General features: G+C 45.0%; 1 protein-coding gene across 1 annotated transcript in view; it reads right to left on the bottom strand.

The window, feature by feature from the left end:
- Positions 1 to 4,777: 4,777 nt before the first annotated feature.
- PIH1D3 (PIH1 domain containing 3) overlaps positions 4,778 to 22,577 on the bottom strand; it is a 25,962-nt gene continuing 8,162 nt past the window's right edge. The window contains exons 2-6 of the mRNA XM_006036837.2: positions 16,834 to 16,900; positions 14,846 to 14,951; positions 11,130 to 11,226; positions 10,289 to 10,374; positions 4,778 to 6,265 (exon numbers count right to left, since the gene is read on the bottom strand). Coding sequence (XP_006036899.1) covers positions 6,136 to 6,265; positions 10,289 to 10,374; positions 11,130 to 11,226; positions 14,846 to 14,951; positions 16,834 to 16,900 — 486 coding nt within the window. The 3' untranslated portion in view covers positions 4,778 to 6,135. The remainder of the gene's footprint in view (positions 6,266 to 10,288; positions 10,375 to 11,129; positions 11,227 to 14,845; positions 14,952 to 16,833; positions 16,901 to 22,577) is intronic.

A 22,577-nucleotide genomic window follows, 5' to 3' on the forward strand; every position in this document is an offset into this window, starting at 1 on the left:
GCAGGCGGGAGAGGCTCCCCGCTGGGCTCCAGGATCACCTATGAGAGGCTATGGCTAGCAGGAGAGGTTCCCATGCTCCAGCAAGGATCTGAGCAGCAATCTGAGAGGTTCCCAGCTCTGCTTCCAGCTCCTCCTATAAGAGGCCAGGCAGATAAACGTGAGGCAGGGGCTCCTGGAAGGTCAAGACCCCTAACAGCTTGGCACTGTACCAGCACTGGTGTCTGTGTGGTAGAGCTTCTGTCTATCACATGGGAGATTAGAATTCAAGTCCCAGCTGGGGTGAGTGAAGTAACAGGGAGAAATCCTTGTTGCAGTAGAAAGGGACCATTGTGTTTTTCCTCTCCACCCCCTCCAGGTACCTAGGCCCTATATTCCTTGTCATTTGATGTTTTGTGTTTTGTGCCTTTTATATTTCGCCAACTAGTATTGTTTGTTCTGCTGTTTGTGTTTTATATTTTGTTAACCCTGCCTTTTATCAACTGGATGAATATGTCTATGATTGTAAGTGTCTAACCTTTGTTGAATCCTGTCTCCTCGGGGCGTTGTAGCATCACCTATATCCCCTGGTTTATACTGGTTATGTTCCCAGTACTGTTCTCTCATTAAAAGGTATATGGTTAAGTCCTCTTTGGTGGTCTGGCTCCTCTCTATAGGGGGAGGAGCGTCCCTACACCTCCCACAGCGCTTGTGCACCTACTCTGATCCCTTCAGTTAGAGAGTGGGTGCCTCTTGGAGTACCGCCCAGGTTACACATGTAATTAAGTGAATGGGATGTGGCCAAAGTACAACTCCTGTTCTCATGAGAGAAATGTTCTGTCATATTAAATGCCCAGTTGGTGAAGGCTATCATTTTGTGCCTCATCTGAGAAACAGAGCAACTGTGGTGACTGGGTCACTCAGAAGAGCATCCCCTGCAGATTCACCAATGCTACTTTTTGCAGCTCTGGCTGTTCTTCAGAAGGGTCTGTGATCCGACTACTGACCTTCTTTGAAGTAGTTTAATGTATGAACATAATGGAATCTCAGCACGAGCTCTTATGGCCATAGGCCACTATATCCTGAAATACAATGTCTTTAGTAAAAATTAGCCTGCCAATTTTGGTCCTTACGAAACACATTTGTGTTCAGATAATGGCTTTCCTTCACACTGCTTTTCTTAATTCAGCTGAGCCAAAAGCAGTGAATTTAGAATGCTGACTTTGTGATCCTATGGCAGCAAATAGCACACAAGAGTATGTTTCATGATGGGATCTGGCAGGAGACGCTAAATTGAGAGAAAAGAGAGTTTATGCAAGCTTGGGCAGCTTCAGAAGCAGCAGTAAGAATGGAGAAAATTATGTAGGACATTGTTATTCATGGCTAAATCCTTGCAAAAGAGAAGGATTCACTGTTCTTAAACAATCCCAGACAAATGGCCATCCAGCCTCTTTTTTTAAATCTTCCATGAGAGGGACTCTACAGCTTTCTTGGGCAGCTAGTTTCTTTACCCTTATTCCTCATAAATTTAGGAAGCTTATTTTGAGATTACTAATCAGAGAGTGCCAAGGGACACATTAAGATTACTATTGTGCTGGGCACTGTATAAACGCACAAGGTGTGCATATGGTGCAAGCCAAAGGCATGTAGACATAATTGAGCTGGCTTTAATCGATCTCACGTGGGTGCCTGTAGCTACATGAGCAGAAGTTCTGTGCTGGCAGCAAAACCTGTGCAGAAACCTGAATAAATACTCAGAGTTGGTCTGTGCTGAGTTCCATATTGAAGCAAGCATGTTGCTATAAGCACAGCTCCCAACTGCTATGTAGACTGGCTCAAAGTAAGAGAGAGCCCCTGTGCCGCAAAGCTTACAGCCTAAATAGACAGGAGATATGCAGGACAAAGGAAATGGGTGCAATGCACCAACAGTCCAAACAAAGTGCTAGTGACAAATGTTGTGGTGGTGCCATGACTGTTTCACTGTGTGGGATTTATTTAGGAAGAGATAAGCTAGACAAAAAGACAAGGAGTAAGATATGAGAAACAAGTGGGAAATGAGACTGGTGAAGAGACTGGAGCAAACAACCAACCTATCAGCAGAGGGGAAAGACTGTTGAGTCAACACGATAGAAAATATTATCTGTGCACATCAGTCAGCCATCACTGCTTCTGCAGCAGCTGCTCTCTGAGGAGGAGGATTTCACAGGTAAATTAAGGTACAAAGCCTGAGTGTTTCATGCTGGGTGCCACCACATGATCACAACTTTGGACACTCAGTCAATTGATTCTGTGTCATTTATGCTGCCCTGAAGGCCACATTTGCAAAGCTGAAATGTATAGAATAGAAACACTGTCAGTGGCTCCGTCGACTCAAGTTGCATAACAACACTGCAGAGAACATGTTTGAAAAGCTTACTCCAACTTCCATATCAGCTTCTTACCCAGTTATTCCAGCCAAGAGAACGTCATCATAATAGTTAGAATCTGATTTAAACCCACAAAAGGTACATAGATTGGAATCCTAGTTCAATTCTAGATTCTGATTCTAGTCTAATGTAGTCTACATCCCCTTTGTATTGTAATGGGCTAGATTTCAGCTGCTGCAAACTGGAATAGACCCACTGATCTTGTTGTCCCCAACGGACAGTGTGAGTTCGTGCCCGGTGCGCTATTGCTAATGAACACACAGGGGTGGAGGATCCAACTTAATCTTTATTGTTTCCAGTCTGCGCAGAGAGGGGTGCTTGGCAATCGTTTGCAAAGCAAGCACCACCGGTTTCTACCTTTGGGTACCTTTTATACATATGTTTGCAAGTGTATCGCTCAGTGATTGGTTACAAGCCACTGACATAAGACGTTCTCTACTGAGCATGTCTCTATACCTATGTTTTAGCCATGTAATTCATTTACATACATATATGTTTCATTAACATACTTTTGCCCTGCCCAGGGGTGTGATTTTTAGCATTATAATGAGACCTTTTTCTGAACTTCTTGCTATCTTACAAGTGTCAGGGAGACACTATCCTGCTGGTGTTAGGGAGGCATTCCAGGAATCCTCCGCATCCCACACGCTGTGCTCTGCAAGCATCTCTTAACACACACATGCCACACCCCTCCCAGCATCAGTAAGTTGCCTTAAGTATTCAGTTAGATATAGTTTGCAAAAACTAGATATACCATAAAAAAGATTACATCATGGGCAACAAGACTTCTACTCTATTAAAAATAACTAAGTAAATGGATAAAAACAGACCAAGCCAAACTCATTCTAATGATTTGAAAACAATTTTGAGCCTCTAAGGTAATAAATGTATCAGTAAATAAATTAAGAACTTCATCGCTAAGGCAACCAGGATGGGGACTATTTAAGTACTAAATAAAGGCGCAGTAACCAATACACAGTAGCATCTTGTGTAGACATGTCCAGTGATAACGGAAATGTTGCTGCTAATACTATACTTGAATTAGTCCATAGGGGACTTTGGTCTCCAGGACTGTCAGTCTGTTATGGACTAGTAAAAAATCCTGTTAGAAGGACCTTCAATAGTGTTGCTTTCTGTATCTAAAAGCACAGGGAAGAAACAGGGTGGATGTTTGGGCATGTATAAATATGGGATTACATTCCATTTTCACAATCCAGTTCCTTTTACATGACGGATGCAGCCTCATTTTACTCAAAGACAACAAATCCAGCCCTTTTACCAGAAGGGTTCATGCTTGTAACTTCTGGAAACAGAAGCAAGTACAAATGCACAGCCACCAAGAATGATCTCATCTTTTTGGCAAATGAATGCAATCTTTTTAAGCACTGGTTTGCAGCTTTTAATCAGTGGATGGTAAGAGGTAGATTCCAATGTGATTTACAGAAATGGCCAAATACATCATTTGGAAGATACTTAGGCCTTCCCAGAAGTTATAAGATGCAATATAAGCAACTCTTGGCTTCTTTGTTTTCCAAACCGTTTATTAGCACTACAACAGAGACTGGGCTTTACAGTCCTGACCTTAGCAAAAGGAGTTTTAAAGGCAGTGGTTGCAATGACCAGGTGACCAGGCATTTTCTCTTAAAATGTACCGTAGTCTAATCCAGATACACAGTGAAGCTTGCAAATTGCCATTGATCCAGCTAAAAATACTTATTTTGGGAAATAATTGGCACTGTGTCATCTCCATCACTGGGGATCCATCTCCTTATTACAGCTTGTCATGCATGGGCATTAGCTACAACAGAGCTAGCCAGTCACCTTCCTTCACTTTTTGCCAGCAAAATGCAGGTCCCGAGCTATTTTATACTGATTACAAGAACTTGGTTGTTAAACCTACCCAATCCATCAAAGGATAGGTCCTGCTTGTTCTCTCCACTGTGATACCTGTTCACTGCCTGGATGATTAACTGAGAATGTTACAAAGATTTATTTGCCTAGCTGAGACTGCAAGAGCAGCATTTCTTGGTTATATGTTTCCAGACCTCTGGAATATACTTAAGGACCTAAGAGGGACTTCTGCAATGCTTCCGCCTCTATAGGAAATGGTGCTTTGCTACATAAGCTTTCCCCTATTACTTCTACTGGCAGTCTTTGGAAAGAGGCAGAGGTGGAAGGGGACCAGCATAATTCATTATATGTAGATGAAATAAAACGATTAGGAGTATAAGCAGAGGAAGAGCTGGGTTAGTAGCTAAGGTTGTACCACACATTTTTGACATTTATTCCTGAAAGCCAACAATCAGGATGTAGGCGCATGCTGCCTTGTTCTGCCACCTTTAACTTGGTGGGAACAGCCATCTAAGAAAACAAACAGCAAAGAAGGCTCCTTCACAATTGCACAGCTGGTATAGCGTGCTCTGTGCTGGCCTTGCTTTCAGCAGAAGCACTGGTAGCACATTGTTGAGAAGACAGCTACCAGCCAAATGCCAGCTGACAAAGGTTTGAACAAAGAAACTATCTCCTGTTGTTTGATTACTCCTGTAAGAGTAAGCATCAAAGAACCAGATTCCATCATCAGTTTTTTCTTCTAGGGAAATGACCTGCAGAGCTCTTGCACTTGGGCTTAGATCAAAAAAGAGAAGCAGAATACATACTGTATCTTACTTAGACACTGCTGGAATTTTTACATCAAAATATTCCCCATTTAAATGTATTGACAACATTTTCTGGACTTCTCCCTTCTGATAGTTTCACACTGCATGTTGCAAAACTGTCTGTTGAAATTACTGACATTTCTATTTTAAAAGTAACTGGTGGTTTACAAAGTCTAGGCAAATACACAACTCATAATGAACATACCTGTAAACTGGTATACTGCGTATCTACAAGATTTGGAAGATAAAAGGACCCGCTGAGTATGTCCCAGTATTCCCTGCCATTTTATGTTTTGGTTATAAGTCCTGACCTCTTCCAAAAAGTATCAGTGCAAGAATTTGAATTAGTGTATGAATAACATTTTAATTAACCATAGATGGCATATTAATGCATCATTTAAACAGTACCAATCCCATGACAAATCATTCAAACTAAGTACACAGGAATCCTGGCCTCAGTTGTACCTCCTGGAACAAGCTATACACCACTATATGAGGCTTAATCCAAACCCTTTGAAGCTAACAAGGTATCTTTCTACTGACTTCAGCGGGTTTATGATCTGACCCGGAACCTATAATCCCACTCACCCCTTTTGGAGATATGGAGTGATGTGAACAACCTAACGGCAAGATTAAGACTTAACCTGAGAACCCTAAACAGTAAGCAGCAGAAGCCCATGAGAAACCATCTGCAGCCATGATCTTTGTGGGATATTTATCAAGGAGGCAGAAAAGACTTCTCCCATTTGTGTTTTGTATACCACGACAGCTGGCATGTTGGGCCACACTTGGAATGGGATGAGTTGGGATATGGTAGGGTTGTGATGCCAAGGCCTAAATTTCCCATAGGAAGAAAAACCATGTTGTACATTTCTGCTTCCTGTTCACCTTCAAGAAAAGTACAATATGGTCTACTGCATCATACAAATGTCTGAGAAGGAGCTGCAGCAGGATTCTGTCCCTCCTGACCCATTCTGAATGGGAACAGTCCCTCACTTGGCTATCAGTCAGGTTCTGAGACAACTCCAAGGCCATGTAAATTCCTGCTTGAAAACTTTCCCTAATTCTCCCTGCCCTTAAGAAAAGTTGATGAAGTCCAACTCTCTCGTCATCCTTAAGGTGACTTCCAAGTTCTCCTTTTCTGAGATGAAAAAAGCTTTTCCATTCTTGCTGTCCACAGGGTAAGGGAGGTGCAGTAGCAGCTTCCTAGGAAACAGGACACAAGGAATTTTTATATTAAGAAAGTAATAGAAAAGGAAATGCAAGTGAGAAGCCAGAGTTCGGTGGTCTACTTAAAGTTATGGTGATTCTTTCAGGAGGTTATGGGTTTTCTTGAACAACTCATGCTCAACTCCAGAAGAAAGTGGAATACTCCCAACACTGGTTCTCTCCCCACATGCTCTTGGTTTTGTACTGTGACAAATAGTTTCAGGGTTCCCATACGTGTGCACGGATGCTGTTGGCTGTGTGCTGTGACAAATACTTCCAGGGCTCCTATACACGTTGGAGCCTGCTCCAATATGCTGGGAATCCAGTCTTTAATACAGTAATTAATCAAGTCTGCTGGAGCACAGAAATTGATGTGCTCCAGCAGGGGTAACATGTAGAGGTTGCACGGGGTTGCACGTGCACCCCAAGTGCTGGTGCACCCCCTGCCAGGTCATGCTCCCTGTTTAGCAGGGGGGCAGGCGGGAACACCAGTGGCCCCCCTGCAAGAGCTGGTCGGGGAGCAGGGCAGCCAGGAAAAGCAGCCGCGCCACTTCCAGAAGTGGCCGTGGGACTTCCAGAAGCAGCATGGCCGCTTTCCTGGTGAGTGAGATCGCTACCCCCGGCCAGTGGGATCAGCCACCAGGGGACACCCCCTCAGGTCAGCAGGATTGGCGGCAAGGGGAGTCCCCGCACACCTTGACTGGTAACGGGGGGGGCACAGGCCCCCCATGACTCAAGAGGCATCAGACACCCATGTGCTCTGGCAGCCTTCTGCGTCACATTTATCAGTGTTACCATGCATCTCTGGGCTGAAAATGGCGGTGGTGTACTTTGAAATAAAAAATGTTTGATAAACTTTAGTTCAAAGTACCCTGCCACCATTTTGTCAGCGTGGGGACACGCAGTGATGCTGATACATGTGATGCATGGATGCTTTCAATTACCATGGCTTGCTAATTAAAGTGCCTGGAGCTGTGTTCTACACCACGTGTAAAAATGCCCCCAGTAATGGATTGTGGGGCTCTCTGCACAGCTCTTGCTGCTGCAGAGTTGTGCATTTTAAAATCAGAGTAACAACAAGACACACTTATGCTATCACAATGGTGAAAATCTGAAATATGGTCTCAACATGTATTTGCAGAGAATGTAGCACAGGAAGAGGTAACCTATCTTCCCCAGTAAAGGCAAAGGAATGGGAGCAGTCTGATTAAAGGCTTGGCCAGTCCATTGACAATAAGGGAGAATATGTCTAGCCAAGAAGTACTCCACTTATTGTAAAGTCCCTGGATGCCACAGAGCAGCACAGCCTCCAAGCTGCTTTCAACTAAGATCTAAGGCATGTTGGTTGTGTGTTGCACCCATACCCAGGAGGAGTAGCTGGAGCTGGGATGGCTAGAAACCCCCAGTGCCTGGCCGCTAGAATGAGGCACTAGGAGTTGACATCGTTCAGAATGGCCTAAAGTAGCTAGAAACTGAACTAACTCAGAACCAGGCCCACAGTCAGAGAAGACTACCATTTCCTTTGCATGCCCCACTTCTCAGCTGTACCCAGCAGTTACTGAGGATTTTCTGAGACTATAGGATATACTGAAAAGATTTGCATCTACCCGCACAAAAGCAGCACTAGCCCAAACACTCTCCCATGCAGACTTCAGATGTACTAAGGATCTTTGACTTGCTGGATTCAGGACTTGAAGCAGGTGGAAGTTAGATGTGTGGCAAATCCCTGACTCAAAGATATAGTATTGCAAAAGGAACAGGAAGTTGTTTTCCTAACTATGCAGTATCAGTTGTCTGATTTTGCCAAATGTCATTTCTGCCAAGTCATGAGTTATTGTCTGAATAAGTATTCCTTCTGCTTTGTTATTTTCAGAGTTCAGAGTCAACAGAACTGCATTAATTTAATGGAGTTATGCTAGGAATGAAGCTAGTCCTATGGTTTTCTCTGGGAAGCAATTCCCTTAGCCTTAATCCAGAATATGCCCCTTAAATCCACTAGCAGAACCTTTCTGTTCTCAATGCAGACCAACAGCATGAAACTGAGTTAAATGAAGAATGACTTCACTGGGAATCCCAGACACAAGCATTAGCTAGGGAGTCCCATTCAGTGCAGTCCCAGACAGTGGGAGCCTAAGGAATTCACAGGGTTTACAGGCCAGATCTTCACTTTCTCCTGGGGAAGTTCTAATCAAGTTTCCCACTGTGGAAGAATTCAGAGGAAAATGCCATAAGAGAAATCTCACAAAGATTCTAGGACCTGCGAGGGTATCACCAAGGAGAAGGGCAAGCTGGCTCATGGCCTCTGAAATTGTGCATGTATGTCTTCTGTTTGCAGCTGCATACATGTACAATTGGCATCTATGTGCCACACATGCACGTATGCATTTAGAACTGTAGGAGCAATTTTAGATGACTGAAATGATGGTTCAGTTGGTTAGCTGTTTCATTTAGCAAAAGTCTGTGTTTCAAGGCTACTGTTGCCAGAGAAGTCACAGATGTTACTTTCAGAGAATCCAAGCCCTACAATTAGCCTAAAAGATTGTTAGTGGCTGGTTTCAGTCTTGGTATTTCTCAAGTGAAATTAAATAAACCTATCTGCAGCATCACTTTTGCATGCTACCATGTACAGGCAGACTTACAACACAATTGGTTCCTGCAAACTATGTCTTAAGTTGAAACATCGTAACTCAGAACCAATTTTCCCATAGGAACAAAGTTATATTTGGGGGATTGATTCCAGTTGTGTCCAACTGGTAAGTCTGTTGTGGTGGGGGGGAGGGAAGGGACGTGGGGGTGCAGATCAATGCCCCCGCAGTGAGGGAAGGACTGGGGCAAGCACTGCCCAGGGAGGGGGTAGGGCAGCTCGTGCCGCTGTGCACCACCATTCCAGGAGCTGCTTGTGTGGTGGCTTGTCCAGTGGCTCTAGGAACTGCTCCTGCCACCTGTCTGGGAGGGCATGAGGTGGGCATGTGTGCCCCAGGATCTGTGCGGGGTGGGGGCTACACAGGGCTGTACTCTGGGCAGAAAGCACTGGGAGCGGGGGCTTTGGCCCCCCTGCTGCTTGCCCAGCAGGTATGGGGCTAGTGCAAGGCTGAGCCACTGTGCTGCCTCTGCGTAAGTGGCACACAGTGGCAGGAGCCGGACTGGCCTCCCTGCAGCTCCTGGACAAGGAGCAGCTTTGCCCTGAATGGACAAGTGATGGCAGAGCATGGCGGGGCGTGTGCTGCCCAAAAACTTGCTACAGCCCCCCCATAGCCTCCACTCCACTGCCCATCTTGCCCCAATCCGGAGGCACACCCCCCCACTCCATGCCTTGCTGCCGCTTGCCCAGCCAGGGTGAAGCTGCTGCTCATCTGGGAGGCGCGGGCGGGGTGGGTGCGCGGGGGGGAGGCGGGGTCAGCCCCTGCCGTTGCATGCCACTTGTCCAGAGGCAGCAAAGGGGCTCAGTCTCATGTTGGCCCAATGCTAGCTAGGCAAGTGGTGGCGAGGCATAGCCCTCGCTCCCAGCGCCTTCTCCCTTCTGCCCAGAGCAGCCCCAGACCCAGCCGCCTTGCACAGATCCTGGGGCACATGGCCCGGCCCCATGCCCTCCTGGTCTGGTGGTGGAAGCAGCAACGAGAGACACTGGATGAGCTACTACACAAGCAGCTCTTGAACTAGCGACATGCAGCAGCACAAGCTGCCCCACCCCCTCCATGGACAGTGCTTGCCCCAGCTCCAGTCACCAATCCCTCCGTCACTGCGGGGACGTTGATCTGCGCCCCCATGCCCCCTTCCCTCCCCCTTCACCCCCACCACAACAGATTTACCAGCTGGATGCAGCTGTGCTGCCTATCATAAGCAAAACCCATGTGGGAACCTCGAAACTGGGTGTCAATTTACAAATATCATAAATGCCATTTGTTGTAACTCAAAAAGTCGTAAGTCAAGGACTGCCTGTATTCCATCAGCTGAAAACTTGGGTATACTTTATTTGAGAGAAAAAACAGTACCAGCTTCTAACCACGCTGCTTCACTTACTTTTTGGGGGTTCGAAGGTCAAGGATCTTCTCCTGAATGTCCAGAGTAATATCGGAGGACTTTGTATCTGGGAGTTTGATTCTAATCTGAAACGACAGGTACAAACAAGGCTGGGATTAGTTTTGCACTATTACAGTCCATAAGAAATAAGCAGCCTCCTTATGATCCATTTGATTACAGAGTGCCAGAGCATGGCATTTGTAAGAGTAGAAAGATGAAGAAATGCAAACAGTTGCTTTCAGCACGTTTCTAGTGTTTACAGATACCCCTACCATCTGCAAAAACCCCGAGTTCAGAATGTACATAATGAGTATTTTGCATTCACTCTGGTGAGACCCAGCCTCATCCCAAATCAAATGGAGAAAGAACCCAAAAAAGTTTTGTCCCATCTAATTGCTGTAGAAGGGAAGTGTTCCTAACCATAAAGTAAAGGGACACAATCTGATACATGGGATTGTACATTTAGTCCAACCCCCAAACCTGCTGCTCAAGGAAGGATCTAAACTTTACCCCAATAACAAGAGTCATACTGACGTGAGTATAATTCCCTGTGGGGGCTGCTTTTACATACATTAGGTGTAAACTTAGCCCATGGGTCAGTATGGATTGTGTAATGTTTGAATACAACAAGTTCTGAAGGAGCTGCATGCCTATGTGGCAGCACAGCACAGACAGCAGCAATGGCAGATTCACAGAAAGCTGCTGAGGAGATCTGCAGTCTAAAAGAAAATAACACAGCTTTGTAGTTATACACTGTGTTTGACTGAGACATCAAGAAAGAGAGGAGGAGGCCACAAGGAACGGAAGAAGGGAAGGAATAGGAGAAGGGCATTTTGCTCACCAGCATGTCCTCGCAGCAGGCTGTAGATGGGTCCTTCCTGCTCATCCCCAGGAAGATGTCCTCTGTTCCCACCTGCTGTTTGAATAAAATCTCATACCTGACAGAGATAAAACTAGTTATTGACCCCACATGAAGCTCCACATCAAGGGAAAGCAGGCAACAAAGGGTAATGTATGTTTTCACTGGGAATGTCGGCCCTCCCAGGTCAGCTGGAGCTCTTTGTTTCCCACTTTCTGGCGTTCAAGGGGACACTTCCATTGAGAATTTAGTCAGATCACCAGTGTCTGTCATAGTTAGCTGAAGCACACAAGAAGAGTATTGGGTCACCCTCTACTCCTCAGGAGGTGCTGAACAAGCTGTGTCCATAGCACTATCAGGCTTTGCAAAGATAAGGGATAAGACAATGAAAATTGAACCATATGAATGTGATACTTATCTTTTATACAACCAAAACAGCCCTTCTGGGGAAAACATTTGAAAAGAATGCTGTCAAGTAATCATTCTACTAACTGTACTGTGCTCTTCTCCATCAGTCATAATATTCTCTTGGAACCTGAGAATAACATAGCTCTGTGCTACTTTTAATTATTTTCCATTTGGCAATTGAATTTTTTTCCCAAATCAATCTGTCTAGTTCAGCATGCAGAAAATCTGGAATTATGAGTTCTCATTTGGCTGATCACTAATGAACAAGGAAATACAACTAAAGATTGTACTTAGGCTATACATTACTTCTAGAAAATTAAACAAAATAAATAGAGAAAATTCTCTCTGAATGACTGGTGGATGGAGCATACAGAAAAAGGCTCTTTTCGTGTCTGTAATGGACAGGCACGTAACACAATCCTAGTCTCTCAGTCAGTATAATATCTGTCTAATAACAGCTCTAGATTTACCTTTAAAGCCACCTATTTTCCTTTTGGGACATGAAATATTACAAAAATGTATACGCTCATCTTATCTGTGCAACACAATTCTTGATTACCCAGGGCTGAACAAAAGCTGGCCCTCCCAAAGCAAAGACTGACTAGCTTAAGAGTTTGGTCCTTTTTAGCTTTGGACAAACATATCTTATGCCAACAGGTCAAATAAAGAAGGATAAAAAGCCTCACAGGTAACGTCCAGATGAGCCTGCACATGCCTCTTGCCACATCTCAAAACATTTTGAGATGAGGCAAAAGGCATGCTGGGAACAAAAAAACATTCCCCATGCTGTATATTTGCAGCATGGGCTCAAAATTTGATACCTGGATATCCATGTATCAAAATAAAACACAGGGGTAAAAAGCAGGGCAGGGCATGGTTCCTGACTGTGCCCTGAGGTAACCCAGGAGCCAGTCCTCCCAAGAGACACTCTGATTTCTGTCCAGAACATCTCTATGGTGCTTCTGCTGCCCCCAGCACATGGGTCATGCACCCTTAGCCTGCTGGGGCAAGCAGAAGAGCGGGGCAAGGACCCTGCATGACCAGGATCCCAGGTGCTGTCACAAATAAGTTAGGGACATGGGGGTGGAAGGGTTTGTGGCTGTAGGGGGTGTGAGGAGTGGTGGAGGGATGTTGGGGGGGTGTGAGGAATAGTGGGGGGTTTGGGGATGTGTGGTCTGTGGGTGGGCTGGTGGAGGGGCTTGAACAGGGGCTGTCACACACCTACAACCCACCTGCCTCCTGCAGCAGCAGCAGCCAGCGTGGCTGTGGCCCAGCTGCAGGCACAGCTGGCAGTGACACGGCACTGTGTGACCTGAGCTTTGTACATGCTGAACAGACCTTCCCAGCCAGAGATTCCTTCCTGGTCAAGTACAGGACCCACTTGGCCAGGGCCAGAAGGAGGTTGACCAGGAGGTCAGGACTTGGTGAGGCCATGGATGGAGTGACCAAAAACAAAAAGGTGGGGGGTGAAATTCAATCAGAACCTCAGGAGGAGGTTCTGCAGGTGAAGGTGGAGGGGCTGCAGCTTGGCACACTCAAGGGTCATGGGCGCCAGGGTCTGCCTCTGCCCGTAGAAGGGGCAGGAGGCTAGGGTGTCCATGAAGCTCGCCACATACACACCCGTGGTGATGGCTCCATGGAGGAGCCACCAACTGAGGTCCCCAGTGGCTTGTGGGATGAGGGTGGAGTACAGATTCAACCACTGGGGTGCCCCAGCTACACCCTCGCCAAGCAGGTCCCACTACTTGGTGTCTGGGTAGGATGCGAGGCCAGTATGATTGATCATGCAGCACACAAATGTGTAGAGGTGTTGGCAATGGACAGTGGAAAAGCGAACTGGTTTGGTGTCCTCCAGCCAGCTAAGATGGTGGAGCAGGGAGCACTGTGAGGCCGGGCCAGGTGCTGGCCCCATGACAAACTCTGGTGGGCTAGAGGGCATAGGGGGATGGGGACTGCCACCACACAGGACCTGTTCAACAAGGGCATCAGGAGGTAGTGCAGATTTCACCTCCGGGACTAGATGGCAGGTCGCACATGTTGTGGGTAGACCCACGCGCCGGGACAGCTAGCAGGATCCACCCACTCCTGCCTATCATAGTCCAGGAGGTCTCCGACATGAGTGACACCACCCCAGAAGCTCCTGGGAGAAAGTAGCCGTGAGCTGCTTGCCAGGGCAGATTTGTATACTTAGCTCCCCCTGGCTGCAGATCTGGGGTGAGCTGGGCAGGGTTATTTTGCCTCAAGTGGCACATCTTGCCCCACAACAAAGTGCATGTCTGGGCATGTGCGCTAAGGCAAAATCCCTGGCTCAAATTTGTGCCACTCCTATTTGAGCTGCTGCAAGTGCACATGCCTGCATATGTGGGTGCACCCACAGGTGGCCATTTAAATAAAAAAGGATTCACAAGTGCACATAAATGCATAATGGAAGGTGATACAGAAGACTTTCAAAGATGTCCCACATTCTAAGTTTAAAGGGGATTCAGCCCAGTTTCTAGATCAGGCAACTGAATGGCAAAATAGACACTGAGAAGTAGAAACTCTGGGTGAGATCTTCAATCTGCTGTATGTTACACAGGACAGCTGATTTCAGTTAAGCTAGTCTATACCAGCTGAGCCTGGTTTTTATATAATTTGACCATGTAGAGCTAAAGGATTTTCCTAATTTTTTCAGGGCTGTTTACAACCAAATGTGCTTGATGGTATCTATTTGAGATTGTTTTACTTAACAGAAGGAAAGGAGAAGTCTGTTAATATTTTTAGGATGTCCTTTTATACTCTCTGATTGAGTACAATCCATGAGAAGGGTAACACTATTAGTCAAATATTCTCCCAACAGTAGGTGTTTTCCTGTACACCTACTGTTGGGAGAATTATTTGGGTAATCAATAGAAATACCCAAAATACAGTATAGAGTCATCAAGGAAATGGATCTCTTACTAATATGGGGAGATGTAGCAGCTGAACCCAGTTTGTTCCTAAAGAAACTTAGTTTGTCTGAATGCTAGTCAATTAGGATGCTGGTCTTCTTAAACCCTATCTATAATAAGAATCTGACTCTACATTTTTGTTATGGGATTAGAGGGCCACCACAAGGGAGATAAACACCATGTATAATTGTTACTGCTTTGGAGGTAAGGGCAGTCAGCATACATCCATTCTGTTCTTCAATGAGACAAGCTTTTCAGCTGGGTGCACTTCACTCTAACCATGCTATGTGTTACATAGAACCTGCTTGGATTAGTGCTACTCAAAATCCTTGTACACCATCTCAGCTCTGTTACACTTACTGTGGTTGCTCCCTTGGGTCCCAGGTATCATCAAACTCTGAACCTTCTGGTACCTCCTCTGTATTCCAGATATCTTTAGTATTTGTGAGAGTCATTTGAGGGGTGTCTGAGAGAGAGGTGAGAAAGAGAATGATATGGTCCCATGTTAGAACAGGACTGTTTTTTTTCTAGAATGGATGCGTTTAACCAGAATGTCTCTTTGATATAAAGTCTAAGTATTTCAGTCTCCTCAAAATTTACCCAGAGGTGAATTTGGGAGGTTTGGAAAAAGAGGTAGATCTTTATTCCCATAAACCTAAATATCCTGTGTCCACCCATATGTGGAATGAGAAAGATGGACCTATCCATGCCCTTATGACTTCCAGAATGGCTCTTTACGTCTCCTTGCAGAAGAGCCATACTTGAAGACTACACGACAGCTGCAATTCCTGGCCATTTGAGCCGTCTGATTGTTTGATAGTACTGACTGTAAGAAAGATGTCATACCAATTCTACAAAGACTTTCTGACTTCCTTTTTTATTTCCTAGATAGCTTTCAAGGTGCTGACATCTGTTTATAAGATGCTAATGGGTTTTGGGGTGGGCAGTCTGAAAATGCACCTCTCTATGTGCTATCAATGCAGTTGTCATCCAAAGATGCACTTTTGCTATATTCCTAATATTTATGTCTGAAGACAGGAGGCAGCTTTTGCAATAAGGACTTGATTGTGGAATCCACTTTGTTCCTTATCTGTCAGAGCTTGAGTCTGTTGGTCTTCAGGGCACAGATTACTGCTTATTTCTTCTCAACTGTTTGCTTAAATAGATTTGTTGGCTTTTGGAGATGGGGATGGTGGGGAGGGAAACTTAGGGTGGTGTCTAGGATTTCTTGGTGGGGTAATATCTTTTCACTCTGATGAGGTGTACACACCGAGTTCAATTCAGTTTACTATGTGAAAATCCTTTCAGATAATGCCTTAAAAAACAAGCTCTTACCTGCTCTGTGTGAGCATTAAACATTCCATTTTTCAAGGATGCATTTGGTAGCTGCATTGGTCTAAGACAAAAAGAAATACAAAACTCTACAACTCTTGGTTCAGAGATGATACCTTGTATTAAACCAACTAAGAAATTGCAAAAAAAAAAAAAAAGATCTTTTTCTGCAAGCTTTCGGGCACACGCACCCCTCTTAGTTGGTCTAATAAAAGGTATCATCTCTGAAGCAAGAGTTCTAGAGTTTTGCATTTCTTTTTGTCTCAAATCAACATGGCTACCAAATACATTCCTAAAACATGGAAGGTGCAAAATTTTAGCCGATTTTTAATTTAAACTTCATTACTGAACAACAAGAAAGATTTCTATACCTCCCTGCCATCTGACACCACCAGGGAAGGAATCCTGCCTTATCTGCACATCGAAGAGCAACTCACAAAGACACTCTCATGGACCTAGCGGAACAGACTTCCACCTTCAGCTTCCTCTGTGCAAAAATGAAATTTATTTTCTATCTATGGGAACTTTTTAGTATCTTTAATTTTCCCTGAGTCTGAGGAAGTGTGCATGTGCCCAAAAGTTTGCAGAAAAAAAAAATATATATTTTTTTGCGATTTCTTAGTTGCTTTAATAAAAGGTATCATCTCTGAACCAAGAGTTCTAGAGTTTTGCATTTCTTAAATATTCCATGGTACTTCTTTTAGGAATAGAGGGTTTGCCCAACTTTTCCTCTCACCCTACAACCAGACAGTGTGCTGCATTCTCTGACTGTCACCTTCCACTTTAAAGGTGGCTGCATTTCATTGCCACTGTATATAATATGCTTCCGCACTTCAGGATAAAAGTGCTATATAACAGATTTAAAATACTGTTGCTTTCTTCTCATCCCAAAGTAAAGTAGCCACTCTCTCAGCTCAGGCAAGCTCTGCCAGTGGCAGCTGCTACTACAACTGTTTGAATTTGTTAATGTTATGGTGAATACAAGTCTTTGCTGGCAGCCTTCCTCTACAGCTTACCAGTGGCTTCTGCTTTCTTTGCTGGTCCAATATTCCCAGGACTCATGATATTAACAGAAGAATATGACTGCAAAAAACAAACAAACAAACAAAAAGCAACAACAAAAAACCAAACAAATACAGATGCTATGAGTTTCTAGATAGATCATCTCAATAGTTCTAAAAATAATAGCACTTTGGGTTTATGGATCACTTTTCACCAAAGAATATCTACATTATCAACCCATATCAGAATACTTTACCAACTTCAATTAAACTTTTACAACTCCTCTGTATTATTATCCCTCTTTTAGAGATGAAGAAAATGAGGCACGGGAAAGTTACATCATTTGTCCAAGGTTACACGAGTAGCAGAACTCAAAGGCCCATCTCGGGTTTTGGTATTCTAACCATTAGAGATACACATCTTCACTTACCCTCATTACTGAGTAGCCTTGATGTGCTGGATTTAAATAAAAGCCTATGGTTATAACATTACAGGCACATGGGCTAACATACAAGCACTCTTCCCATGGGACAACAGGGAAAATTGCGACACTTGGCCTGCCATAAGAATGTTGAATATCAATTTTTATTTATTACATGCAAATGTAATCACAGCATTCAAAGAGTTTTCTATATGAGAGATCAGGCAAAGCAACCCCAATTTTCTTAGATTATAAATCATGTTGCTAGCAGGTAGCAAGTGTGCAGCATTTTTATGTAAATGAAGGTTTCTTAGTTTGATAGTTTCTTAGTTTGATGCAGAACCTTAAACCAAATCTAAAGAAAGATTCTAAATTACCAACCAGATTGATTCAGGCTTTATGGGCATCACTTAGGGCAACTCTCCATTTTTGGCACAAAAATGTCATTTATGTTATTAATAAGCTGTAAACAAATGAACTTTAAAGCCGGAAACTTTCTTTACTGACAAGCCATTAAAGAATGCTACTGAGTTTAAACAACAAACAGAAAAATTGTGAGACATGGTTGGAGAAGTGGGGGATTCGTAGCCACTGTCTACAGGAGGCAGGTCTCTTGTACTAAATAAGGAGGCTCTCTGGCCAGCCAGTTCACTCTCACAGCTGGTCTTTGTGGACCATGTCACAAGAGAGGAGTGAGATAGTTCTCATGTTTATCAGCTATGCCATATACAATATGTACAGGACACTATGAGATCTTTAAAGAACTGTGAAGCTTCCTGGAGGACCTGTCTGTAAGTCATGATTCTCAGGAGCCTTGTGGGCATAACAGACACAGATGCATATATCTGCTAACTCCAACTGAAGATAGCAACAATGGTAATAGCAAAATACTTTTTTTAATTGCCACAGTTGTTTTAGTCCCAAGATGAACTGTTATAAAAGAATAAATAATATTTATCTTGGTGATTCAAATTATTCTGATTTAGCCCTTCTTAAATGCATCTCTTTCAGTATATCTATTGTATTTGAAGAACCAGGTATCTCTATAATTCATCAACCCCTCACACACAATTAGTAGACTTAGCCATCTCTGGATTATTTTAGATTTTATTAAGAAATTGCCTGGTAGCTTTCTATTTCTTCTTACCAGGTACTTTATACTTAGCAGGAATTGCCTCCATCTCAAGCAGACTCTGGAGAAAAGTCTCTCTGGGGATTATTTCTGCTACATAGTCTCATTTCCTTTGAACTCACTCATCTCTTCTGTTCCCAAACTTCTACTGTTCCTGAGGCATCTACATGCTTTTCTGCCTCTGTAGGTTGATACCACATCCTAAAATATTGTTGCTTCCATAAGTTCAGTTTATGAAAAGGCTTTTGGGGCTTGATTCTCTTTTCACTTGCCCTAGTTAAAGGGAAAATGACTCCCCTCTGATCAGTGGAGGAACACCACTGTAAAACTAGTTCCCAGACTTTTCAGTTTAGTGGGAAATGCACAGGGACAGATCCAGGGGGAGCAGGTGCAGTGATGGAGTTGCACCCCACTTTGATTCTTAGTCCACCCCAAATTTAAAGCCAACTGCCTGGCAGTGGTAGTAGCATTTCTAGTCGGGCAGGGCTGAGAAGGTCAATTGATTTCATGACTCGTTATAATGTATCTGATCCCTTCTAAACCCTTTACTCCACAGCTGCTAACAACCCTGTCTCCTTTTTTAATTATCTTAATGTTCCACTAATTAAACTAGTCTTTCTTCTGCAATCTTGCTGTTAGCTGCTCTTAGTAACATATAGATTTGTACCAGTATATTGTTCCATATCAAATCGGGACTGATAAAAGGAAAATTGACATTATCAGCAATTGACTTTTTTGACTGGTGTAACCGATAATGTCACTAATACATACATGCAGCCGGGAATGCAGCCCTGCAGCTTAGAGAACAGTGTCTGGCCTATAAGTCTGTAGGGGGGAAGGGAAAGACTGGCCTATAAGTCTGTAGGGGGGACGGGAAAGAGCGGGGCAGATTGAGGCCCCCATGGTGAGGGAGGAAGTGGGGCAGGTGCTGTCCAGCCAGGGCAGGGCAGGATGTGGGACAGAGCCACAGACAGCTTCTCCAGGGTGTGCAGAGGAGTGGGGAGGGGGGCAGGTCCCTGCTGCTGTGCACTAGGGCTCTACGAAACGCCCTAGTGGTGGTTTGTTTCAACTGCCATTTTGAAGGGACAGTGTTTCATTTTGATGTTTCATTTAGTTTTGAAGTGCTGTTCCATTTCATTTCGTCAAAACTGCTTTGCTGTTTTGATGTTTTGCCTATAGGCTATAATGGGGAAATCATGAAACTGCCTATAACCTTTTCACTGCTTGTCCAATTTGACTGAAAACACGAGGGATGGTAGCCCCTGCTGAGGCTATGAAGCCTGCCAAGTTTCAAGGAGATAGGTGGAGGGGTTTCTGGGAAACTGCTCCTCAAGCTGCTGACAAGCAAACGTCATGATGTATGACTGCGTGTGTATTGAGGCATGCCCTCACTGGTGCTGGGGCCTCTGCATGACAAGGTAGTGTTCCCCAATGAGGTCTCCTCCTTCCCTAAGCTTCAGCCTTGTCCACCACTTTAAATAACAACAGGTAAGTAAGCAGCACAGTAGCACTAGCATCACAGGCAACCAAACTGTCACAGAGCCTTTCCTTCCTTTCCTGTAGGAGCTTCTTCTTCAGCAGTTGCCAGAGAACTGTCCTTGCCAGCCCCAGCCCTGGGGCTTAGATGTGCTCAGGGTCCTGCGTCCTTCTGGTCAGCTGACCGGGGACAGGTGCTAGGGGTGTTAGTCTAAGGACATGGCACTGGCAGACAAGGTTCTTTGGGTCAATCCGATATCTTTTAGTAGACTGTGATGGCTGTCGGTGTTGTAGGGCTTGTTACCACTGCCCTGAGTTTATTTTCCTACAAAACAGGTGTGACAGAGTAGACCTCGGCTTTGGATCACCTAGTCTGCCAGGAAGTTCATAGATTCGTAGATGTTAGGGTTGGAAGGGACCTCAATAGATCATCGAGTCCGACCCCCTGTATAGGCAGGAAAGAGTGCTGGGTTTAGATGACCCCAGCTAGATGCCTATCTAACCTCCTCTTGAAGTCCCCCAGGGTAGGGCAGAGCACCACCTCCCTTGGGAGCCCGTTCCAGACTTTGGCCACTAACTGTGAAGAAGTTCTTCCTAATGTCCAGTCTAAATCTGCTCTCTGCTAGCTTATGGCCATTATTTCTTGTAACTCCCAGGGGCGCCTTGGTGAGTAAAGCAAAGTTGATCTTTTGTTTCTTTCCTGCCACGACTCTGATGAAATTATATTCCTAGGAGGCACTGCCCAAGGTGTTCCTACCTGGTCTCAATCCATGTTTTCTTCTGTGGGGCTCCAAACCTCCCCTTTACCTCAGCCTAGCCTCTCCAGATGGTATTTGAAGTCCTCTGCAGCCAGGTCATAGTACTGTCTGTTAGTCTATTATGGGCTGGCCTTGGCCTGTGCTCAAATATCCAATAAAAGGAAAAAAAAAATCCCAACCCCCCCCCCAAACTGCTCTCAGTCTCCTTGCCAGGCTCAGTCCATGTCCCCTTCAACTGAGGTCATAGATATTAGGGCTGGAAGGGACCTCGGAAGATCATCAAGTCCAGCCCCCCGCCCAAAGGGCAGGAAGTCAACTGGTGTCATAAGACCCCAGCAAGATAAGCATCCAATTTACTCTTGAAGGTGTTCAATGTGGGTGCTTGAACCACCTCCGATGGCAGGCTATTCCAGACCTTGGGGGCTCGGACAGTAAAGAAATTCTTCCTTATGTCCAGCCTGAAATGGTCTTGCAGTAGTTTATAACCATTCAACCTTGTCACCCCTTGGGGCGCTCTGGTAATCAAACATTCTCCCAGATACTGGTGGTCACCCCTGATAAACTTACAGGTGGCCATCAGATCACCCCTGAGCCTGTGCTTTTCCAGGCTAAAGAGCCCCACAGCTCTCAGCCTGTCGTCATAAGGTCTGTTTTCCTGACCTCTGATCATTCACGTGGCTCTTCTCTGGACTCTCTCAAGCTTCTCCACATACTTTTTGAATTGTGGGGCCCAAAACTGGATGCAGTACTTCAGCTGCAGCCTCACCAAGGCCAAGTGTAAGGGAGAAGGACGTCCTGGGATTTGCTTGAGAAACATCTATGGATGCAAGCCAGCGTTTTGATCGCTTTACTAGCTGCAGTATTGCATTGCAAGCTCATGTTCATCTTGTGGTCAATGATGACCCCCAAGTCTCTTTCTTCCATAGTACTAGCCAGCCTAGCACTGCTGAGCCTATAAGGATGCTGCAGGTTCTCTCTCCCAAGGTGGAGAACCTTGCATTTTTCAGTGTTAAACACCATCAGGTTTTTGTCCACCCATTTGCTGAGCCTGTCCAGGTCAGCCTGGATCACCCTCCTGTCTTCAGGTGTGGATGCTTTGCACCAAAGTTTGGTGTCATTGGCCAGTCCACTTCTGACTCCAATGTCCACATCATTAATGAAGATGTTGAACAATATGGGTCCAAGGACAGAGCCTTGGGGGACCCCACTGGTCACAGGGCACCATGACGACTGACTTCCATCAATTACCACCCTCTGGGTCCGACCATGGAGCCAATTGCTCAGTCAGCGGATCGTGGTGGACCCAAGGCCACAATTGGCCAGTTTTGCCAAGAGGTGATCATGGGATACCAGATGGAAGGCTTTTTTTGAAGTCAAGATATATGACATCAATCTATTCTCCCTTGTTCAGGTGATAGGTCACCTGGTCATAAAAGGAAATGAAATTGGTCAAGCAAGACCTACCCACAACAAACCTGTGCTGGCTATCCCTTAAGATGTTGATGTCGGCCAGTCCATTAAGGATGGCCTCTTTAATAAACTTTTCTAAGATCTTCCCCGGGATAGAAGTCAGGTTGATGGGCCTATAGTTTGCCAGATCCACTTTTCTCCCTGTCTTGAAGATAGGCAACACATTGGCCTTCTTCCAGTCTTCGGGTACTACACCAGAGCGCCAGGAGTTCTCAAAGATCTGTGCCAGAGGCTGGGCTGTGATGCTCGCCAGTTCCTTGAGTACCCTGGGTTATAGATTGTCATGGCCAGCTGACTTGAAGGTATCCAGCCTCTTAAGGTGTTCCTTCACGAAAATCAGCATTGATGGAGGGCAGGGGCTCTCCCTCACCCAGACTTTCCTGTCCTGTAGTGGGCATGGGTGTCCCATGGGACTGATGAAATACTGACGCAAAGTACCCATTTAATAGGTTGGCTTTTTCCTGGGCGTCAGTTGTCCCATCTGGGTCAGCAGGGGTCCAC

Source organism: Alligator sinensis, unplaced genomic scaffold (genome assembly GCF_000455745.1).
Source record: "Alligator sinensis unplaced genomic scaffold, ASM45574v1 scaffold387_3, whole genome shotgun sequence".
In the NCBI taxonomy this organism is placed as follows: Eukaryota; Metazoa; Chordata; order Crocodylia; family Alligatoridae; genus Alligator; species Alligator sinensis.